Source organism: Epinephelus fuscoguttatus, linkage group LG18 (assembly GCF_011397635.1).
Source record: "Epinephelus fuscoguttatus linkage group LG18, E.fuscoguttatus.final_Chr_v1".
In the NCBI taxonomy this organism is placed as follows: domain Eukaryota; kingdom Metazoa; phylum Chordata; class Actinopteri; order Perciformes; family Serranidae; genus Epinephelus; species Epinephelus fuscoguttatus.
Window position 1 is genome coordinate 18,299,930 of NC_064769.1, and position 8,681 is coordinate 18,308,610.

Sequence of the window (8,681 nt, forward strand, 5' to 3'; positions counted from 1 at the left end):
ACTTACATTTATACAAGCTGAATAAGAAAAAGACGATTTGTCCAAAAATCTGTCTAAATTTGGTTCAAAATTATCTTGAAAGGGCCTTCAAGGCATGTGTCCGATACCTGTAGACACCCTGGTTTGCAAAGTCTGACGTCCTCAAATGACATCATCCTGGGTGAGGGTCATAGACCAAAGGCATCTCGTCTCCCACAAGGCCTGATGGGAAAAGTCAGGTAATGAACGATGGCCAGATAATCCTCATTTATCGTACCTCAAATTGCACCTCATTGCACTGTTCTATCAGTGTATGAGTGTGTGTAAATTGTTAACTGAGTAGCAGGTGGAAGCTTGTATGGTCACCTTGTCCACCAGTGTGTGAATGACAAGATGTGCAAAAGTGCTTTGAGTGTAAATCCATTTACCATTGCACACTAACCACTTTTTTCACTGATTAATCTGTTGATAATTTTCTCAAGTAATAAATCGTTTAGTTTATAAAATGTCTTGTTTTGTCCACAACCCAAAGATATTCAGTTTACTCTTGTAGAGGAGTAAAAAAACCAGAAAATATTCACATTTAAGAAGCTGGAATCGAAGAATTTTGACATTTTTTCTTTGCAAATTACTCAAATCAGTTATCAAATTAGTTGGCGAGTAATTTAATGGTTGTCCTCTCATCAATTACTTGAGCAGATACAGTGTATGAAACACAGATTCAAGACTGAAAATGTACATATTTTGGAAGGTCACATCATAAACAGACTTCTTTTGGTATCAATATATAACTGACTGCAAATAAAGACGACACAGAATGTTGTCTTATTCACATCTGTATTTTTCTGTGTTAATAATGTGTATAGAAATATCTCACAACATGAATCCGCCAACACACTTGAAATCTAGTTCACTGGATCATTCTTACTCTGTGTCAAATTTAGAGTTCAGAAGGCAATGATGGAAAAAGGTGAAGTTCATCTCTGCTTTCCTCAACTCTTCTTCTCCTTTAATCCACAACCATCAAAGATCATGGTGCCCTCCGTCTCACGTCATCATCCCTCCGCGACAGTTCTCCCCGTGTCCTCCTCCTCAGAGTTTCTTCCTCATCTTCCCCTTCTTTTGACCACCCCGTCCAAAACCTGACTTCTTAACCTCTCCGAGCCACTGTTTGTTCTTTTTACGCAGGTTCTTCAGGCCTCCACTCTGCAGGAACTGGTGCTTCTGATTTTTCTTGCGTTGCTTCAGGATCTGCTCTTTTGTCTTCAGTTCTGAGCGCACTCTGCTGCCACCAGGCGTCTGCTGCGCTCTGACGGGGCTCTGGAAGTTAGGACCATGACCGCGGCCACGACCACGACCTCGGCCACGACCTGAGAGACAGATAGAGAATCGAGGATTAAAGACAAAATATCTTTAATATTATAGTTTATGTATTAATCTAATAATTTAACCTATGAATAACATTTCAAATTATTTGTAGACCTTATTACGTATGACTTTTTCGTCCATCAGATGTAATGGATTAGTTCTAAAGAGTTCAAGGTGAGGCTACAGATGCTCTCTTACCTCCTCCTGGTCTCCTCACTCCTCGAGCTCCTCCTGCTTCTCCATCTGAGCCAGATCCTCCATCATCAATCTTGTATCTCTTCTTCCACTCCTCGTAACTGACATGTCATTAAGTGATACAACATTACAAAAACACAGCTAAATATTGTCAGAGTCAGAGAAAACAGTTAAGTTAACAAGTACAAAAAAAGGATACAAGTTCTTCTTGTTCTTCTTGTTATCGATGACCTGTCCACCATCTAGTCTGAGCTTCTTCTTCTGGTCCTCCTTTCCTGCTTCTTTCACAAAGCGCTTCCTCTTACGGTCCCTAAAGATCCCAGAGAGACACAACGTTATGGTAGGAAGAATCACAAGCACGAGGTGTCAGAAAGAGGAGAGACAGATTTAGAGTGAATGTAAGTTTTTCACCATTTCATCATGTTCTTGTGCTGGTTCAACCTGTCTCCTTCATCTCCCATGAGGTCCAGGACAGCCGAGGAGGCCTGCTGCTCAAAGGCACTGCCCTCTCTTCCAAGACTTAACCTAACACCACAAGGCATGAATCACAGGTTATAATACGTAAACAACACATTTTAATCATGTCTGATGTCCACATAAAAAAAAAAAAATCAAAAAAAAAAATCAGATGCTTCAGGCCTCACCCTCTCTCAGAGTTGAAGTCTTTGGGTCTGTAGGGGATGTAATATTCCTCATCTTTGCCTGACTGTCTGCTTCTCTTGTTCTTTTGATGGTCTTCACCATCTGCATGCTGGCCTCGCTTTTTACCTCCTACCACTGCAGAGAACACCCCCTGGTGGTGACATGAAGAATTACATGTTAAACATCGACATCCAGGTTGGTATTTACAGTGCTGTGTTAGGATTTGCAACAATACTTATTAAAAAATAGAGGTGCCACCCTGTTTTATGAGCAGTTCTAATAGTTTAGTATTTTAGAGCTGTATTGATAAGTTAATTAATGATTAGACAATCAACAGGACGTGGATCGGCAACTGTTTTGATATACGATTAATCTTTTAAGCAATTTGTAAAGCAAAAATGCCAACATTCAATCATTCTAGTGTCTCAGTTTTGAAGGTTTGCTGCCTGTCTTTATCATGACAAACATTAAAGTGAACATCTCTGGGTTTGGGGGAACAGGTCAGACAACACAAGACATCTGATGACATAAATGGCTTGTAGGAAATTGCTATTGTGACATTTTATCAATTTTCTGACAAATCAATAAATCGAGAAAATACTCAGCAGATTAATCGATGATGAAAGTTATCTTTTGCAGCCTCTGTGCCTTTTGCCATATAATGGATAACTATTTTTATTTTATTCCTACTTTAGGTGAATTTTGTTTTGGTGTCTGGGCTACATTCTCGTGGCTCTTAAATCTAACAAAAATGCTCAAAAAAAAACATGCTTTAAATGCTTGATTTGAAATCATAAAACCACAAAACAGGGCTAGGCAATATTGAGAAAATCAAATACCATGAGATTTTTGACCAAATACCTTACTGTCGGCATGGCAACGACATTGTAGGGTTGATTATTGGTGCTTTCACAATATATTTACACAGCACTTTTGATAGTATGATCATAAGTAATGAGGATATAATGACTCAGTGTGTAGAGGCAAATAAATCACTTCACTGTAATGTAGCCTTTTAAAGCAGAAAAGGCAACACTCATGCCATATTACCACATTACAATATCAAAAATCTTAAATGATATCTAGACTTATTCACAATATCAATATATTATCCAGATATTGCCCAGTCTACCACTGTGGCATGACAGTTTCTTACCTTTATATCGTCCTCGTCTTCGCCTGTGGTGTGTGTGAAATTATCTGCAGTGGAAGTGGAAGTGGATGGGTTGGCAGACTGGTGCAGTTGGCTTTCTTCAGCCAGGCTGTCTCTCTGTTTCTTGAATTTTTCCACCAGCCGTGTGTCCTTGGAGCGTTTGGTCCGCATCACCTCACCAGCCTGGGTCTTACTGTTAGAGTTGATTTCAAAGATAGTCTGCAAGAGGAAGAAAGGAGATTTTTTTTTATCAAGTGTTTTCAGGAAATTGCAGCGCTGTGAGATATCTGCATTATTTTCTTCAGTAACTCACAGATTTGGATTTGTAGCCTTTGATGGCATCGACTAAATGAAGGCGCTCAAGTTCCATTTTCTCTAGACCTGACCCTGAAACAAGATTAATCAAAACCTGTTAACACCTGCTGTCTGAGTACCATCATCACTGCTCTCTTCACATTTCATCCTCCTCCAAACTGACCTAGGAATGGATGGACACCCATGCTGGACAAATCTGTGCTTTTAACCCTTCTGATGGACTCAGGTGAGGGGTTTGGTCGAGACTTGAGATACTGCTTGTAGGCGTTCTCCGAGACATGGTGCAGGTTTTGCAGGTCCTGGGAGTTCTCGTGAGCCGTGATCAGATGAGAACTTTCGTCATCCAGGATACTCTGAGGGACTCGACCAAACACACCCTCTGAATCTGGAGGAGAGGAGGAGACATTAAGGTTGGAGAGTGTGACAGCAGAAAGGCAACGATTCTGACAACTAATCAATCAAAGAGTTCATTATCAGTTGAAGTCTTGGTAGGTTATCTGTAAAGCCTACCCTGTGTGTGTTCAGGTGTGGCGAACTGAACAGGCCTTCCAAGGAAGAGGTGAAGGTCGTAGACAAAAGGCATCTCATCTGGACAAATCATACTGTAGGCTACGCCACTGCGCCCAGCGCGTCCAACACGACCTGATGGGGAAAGACAGGTGATGATTGATGGCCAAATAATCCTCATTTGTCACATTAACTGTACAAAAATATAAACAAAAAATTCACAGTTGAGATCATAATTCATTATAAGCCACTCACCAACTCTATGCAAGAAGAGCTTGGGCTTTGAGGGGAAGTTGTAGTTGATGACATTGTCCAGCATAGGGATGTCTATACCACGAGCAGCAACATCAGTCACAATTAGCACCATGGCTTTCCGATGCACAAATTTCCCTATGTTGATTTTTCTGGCAGTCTGATCGAGGGCACTGTAGATGTAGGCACACTCCACACCTTCTGAAATCAGCAGCTGGAGATCAGAATGGCAGAAATGTAAAATTTACCACAAATCAAGGCTGTTGCAGAGACAAAAACCCCAGAGTTATTTGGCTTTTGGTACCTTACCTCCTTAAGGTACTCTACATGGTGTTTGGTGGCTACAAAAACCACTGTCTGCTCCTGAGGCTTCACCACGTTCCTTAACAGGTGAAGCAGGAGTGCCTGCTTGTCGTCCATACGCAGATGGAAAAATGACAGCTGAGGGAAGACAGTAGAAATTAAAAATATGTACAGGGCAGACAGATATGAGAAGAGGATTTAGCTCCAAGCTTTAGATGCAACATGCACTGTAACAGTCATACTTATTTAAATTCTCAAATTATCTTAACCTTAATCTGGTCACTGAGCTTTGAATCCACATCCAAACGAATTAATACGGGTTCAGTCAGCCCTGGAAATATAAAAAAAAAAATAATTGATGATTCATGATGATTAAGTGATGATGCTCCAAACATTTTCAATCATGATGGATGCATGTAAAACAGAAGTTATTGTTGATCTCACCAGCTCTGGCAAACTCCACCAGCAGTTTGGGCAGCGTGGCAGAGAACAGCAGAGTCTGTCTGGTGTCTGGGAGCCTCTGGATGATCTCCTGAAGCTGCTCAGCAAAACCCATTTCAAACAACCTGAGCGGAGGAAGAACACCAACACGTTCACACATACATGGATGCAAGTGTGGATCCAGGCTGTGAAATGAAAATGTGACACCTTCAGACAACTCCATTTCTCACCTGTCAGCCTCGTCAAACACCACGTACTCCACATTCTGCAGCTTCAAGTTCATCTCCTTGATAACGTGCATGAGACGACCGGGGGTTCCAATGATTCTGGGGGAAAGAGCAGATATCAGGATTACTACGTACAGTACATGGCTGGGGGGGGAAATGACATCATGAGTTAGCGCTACAACAAAACACTCACATGTCAGGGTTCTCATGAAGAGCAGCAAACTGATCATCCATTCTGGAAAAGAGAAGAGACATTTACATTTATTTCAGGGTTAAAAGACAAATCTATAGAGGTCAGAATATGACAGAAAATTAGCAGGACAAGAATACTGAGAGGTACCACACCTGTCTCCACCGAGGATCAAGGCAGTCTTGAGGCTGGTGAATTTCCCCAACTATAAAACACACACCACAGCGAGAGACAGACATCAGGGACAGTGCTAAATAATAATCACAGAAGCTCTTCTGCAGTTCGTCTGACCTCTTTTGTGAACTTCATGGTCTGCAGGGCCAACTCTCTGGTGGGAGTCAAGATGAGGGCCCTGGCTCCTGTTTGGGCTTGAGGGGCCTTCAGCTTCTCAAACATGGGCACAAGGAAGGCAGCCGTCTTACCACTGCCAGTCCTAGCCATAGCTACAATGTCTTTGCCATCCAAAATCACTGGGATCGTCTAAAGAGGAGAAGAGAAGAATTGTGCATAAAATACTGTGCTGTTAAAAATCACAAATGTTTGAATACAGGATCCTGAAGTGGACTTACCTTTCTTTGGATTGGAGTAGGGACTTTGTAACCCTTCTTCATGACACCTTTATATACAGGATAACTGAGACCTGAAATCATACATAATGTAGTTAAACAACACTGCCTCTGGGGAAACATGATGTCAGATGTAAATCATATATTTTCTAGCTCAAATTAACATATACACAGGCAGATTTCTAATACTGGAAGCAACTAGTGGACACGCAGCCCTATTTGTGCACTCTTCCCAGGGTCTTACCCATGGACTGAAAGCCTCCAGACTTCTTTTTCTTCTTGTTCTGTGCTCTGACCAGCTCCCTGGTGTCAGGCTCCACATCTGACAGGCAGTCTGAAGTGGTCGGGAACCGTGGGAGTTTCCTCCCTGGCTGTGTGACCAGAGACACAACAATAGCATGTTAACAACATGACAGTTACCAAAAAGCAAGACATTTTGCTGAATTCATAAGTTGAAATAACATGTTTCTGATGTAAGGAGGAGTACACATTTTCCCTGACAAGGTAACAGTTCTAAAGTAGTTGAAGCATTCAAACAGTCTCTGAATATAGATATATTGTTTATTTCAAAAGCTTAATTGCTGGACACAGGATGTCTCCAAATTCACAAAAAAATCCATTTGCAGCGTTTATTCAGTTGAGGTTTCAGGTTTCCACATCACACTGTGTAACTTTTATGCTGGACCACAACTGGCTAGAATTAGTTGTGATGTCACAAAATCCTGTTCGTATATGCATGTGCTAAACTCAGATTTAAGATGAGCACAGAGAGACTTTCCACTTTCAGCAGATGCATATGAAAACAGCACTCCACTGTCAAACTCAGCAAACAAATTATTCTCCATAGTGAAAGTCAAACATCTAAAAGGTGCAATAATAAGCAAAACACATCTGAGTAAAGATGGACGTAAAGAGACTGATGGATTAGCTTAACTATTATTTGATTTTCTGTTGACTAAACTAAATGTCAACAGAAACACAACACAAATGTATCCTCAACAATTAGAATAAAAAATGATAAGTTTACATAATGTAATAAAGTTACCATCACAATACCATAGAGAGTATTATGTTATAATTCATATAAACAAAAGTTCTGACACTTGTAACAATAAGGCACAACATTAAAACAACTGACAGGTGAAGTGAATAACACTGATGATCTTGTCACAATACCATGCCCTGATATGAAAAATTGGGTCCTAGCATCCCAATCCAATAAAAGAACCACAGGACAGACACCACAGGAAACCCCAAAAGGTCTTGAGTCCATGCTTTGAGAGGTCAGAGGTCCCACCATGGATCGGACTTGGCTCTGACCTGCAAGGCACAAACACTGGACCTTTGCAGTACCAGCACTTCCCACAGATGCGCAATCAGACTGGGATCTGGGAAATTTGGAGGCTCTTTGTCCCTTTGGGACAAGGCACATTATCCTTTTTTATTATTATTATTATTTTGATAGGGACAATGCAATTTAACATAGTTCCGATACAAAGTATGGGACTGATGTGTTACATAGAGAGTTTATAGCTATTGCTAATTCTCAACTCTTGTCCCTAAATGCTTTTAGATGTAGACTTAAATGTTATTAAAAATATACAGTTTAACAACATCATACAACCACAATACACTATAAACATAGCAGGCAAAATAAACCACAATCCACACATTACAACAGACATATCACTATACACATACTAAAGTACACATACCACAATACACCAAAACACTAACACCCCTTAAAGATTTGAGACCATTTAGCTAAGACTGGGTACAGCTCTGGTTTGCTTTTGGCCAGCACGTGACCTTTGTTGTACAGGGTTTAAAAACTGTAATCAGTTTGACATCAGCTGGTAATATGTTACAGAGTCAACTGTACTTGTCAGTGGTTTCAATGAAGTGGCTCATCAAGGTATGTTACATGCTAATGACAGTTTTTCATGCCTTTTAAAAGTCTCTCAGACTACTTTGGCAAACATGTACACATAATCCTCGACACAAGTTATATTTTATTATATAGTATATATGAATCATAAACCAAATTGATGAAAATTATTTTCAGGGGGCATCCGGATTTGAACCGGAGACCTCTTGATCTGCAGTCAAATGCTCTACCACTGAGCTATACCCCCAGACACGTACTACTACATGGTGAAACCTATCGTACAATTACGACAAAGTGTGCTCCATTAAGAAAATGGTTGCTTCTGAGGTCTATTGCAAGTGAGTTGTTTCTTTTCCAAGTGTTGTTACTTACAGAGTCATCGTCTTTAATTTCAGCAGCCAGCTCAAAGTCTCCGCTGTCAGAGTCTGCCTCCGGCTCCCTGTTGGCTGTGTGTCTCTTCTTCTTCGTCAGTTTCTTCTTCCTCTGCGCCATCTTGACGCTTTAATTCTCCCTTAGACTGCTTTCAAAGACTTTACTGTACAGTTTGTTGAATAAAACAGCGTCAAACTTGTCAACACAGCTCATAGCATGTCAACACACGTAAACACGGTGGGCAGACATGTTGGATACACGTGTGGGCTTCTTCTTCGGCTTC

At 40.8% G+C, this 8,681-nt stretch overlaps 1 protein-coding gene and 1 non-coding gene across 2 annotated transcripts; both read right to left on the reverse strand.

The window, feature by feature from the left end:
• Positions 1-628: 628 nt before the first annotated feature.
• ddx54 (DEAD (Asp-Glu-Ala-Asp) box polypeptide 54) lies at positions 629-8,681 on the reverse strand. Its single transcript, XM_049604559.1, has 20 exons — positions 8,399-8,681; positions 6,383-6,509; positions 6,142-6,212; positions 5,864-6,052; positions 5,728-5,777; positions 5,576-5,617; positions 5,386-5,481; positions 5,159-5,280; positions 4,984-5,045; positions 4,721-4,852; positions 4,415-4,625; positions 4,163-4,294; positions 3,816-4,037; positions 3,651-3,724; positions 3,341-3,556; positions 2,187-2,335; positions 1,954-2,067; positions 1,742-1,852; positions 1,546-1,643; positions 629-1,349 (listed from the first exon to the last, which is right to left on the reverse strand). Exons 1-20 carry the CDS (start codon positions 8,516-8,518, stop codon positions 1,072-1,074), a joined length of 2,616 nt encoding a protein of 871 aa, XP_049460516.1. The 5' UTR covers positions 8,519-8,681; the 3' UTR covers positions 629-1,071.
• On the reverse strand, positions 8,202-8,273 carry trnac-gca (transfer RNA cysteine (anticodon GCA)). Its single transcript has one exon. It is a non-coding gene; the product is annotated as a tRNA-Cys (tRNA).

Bases quoted from the DNA above. Each gene is read 5' to 3' on its own strand.
- ddx54 (XM_049604559.1), bottom strand. From the start codon at position 8,518: ATGGCGCAGAGGAAGAAGAAACTGACGAAGAAGAAGAGACACACAGCC. The intron at 6,510-8,398 runs GTAAGTAACAAC...CTGGTCACACAG, and splicing joins AAATTAAAGACGATGACTCT to CCAGGGAGGAAACTCCCACG. The intron at 5,281-5,385 runs GTGAGAAATGGA...TCCTCCGCTCAG, and splicing joins GTGTTTGACGAGGCTGACAG to GTTGTTTGAAATGGGTTTTG.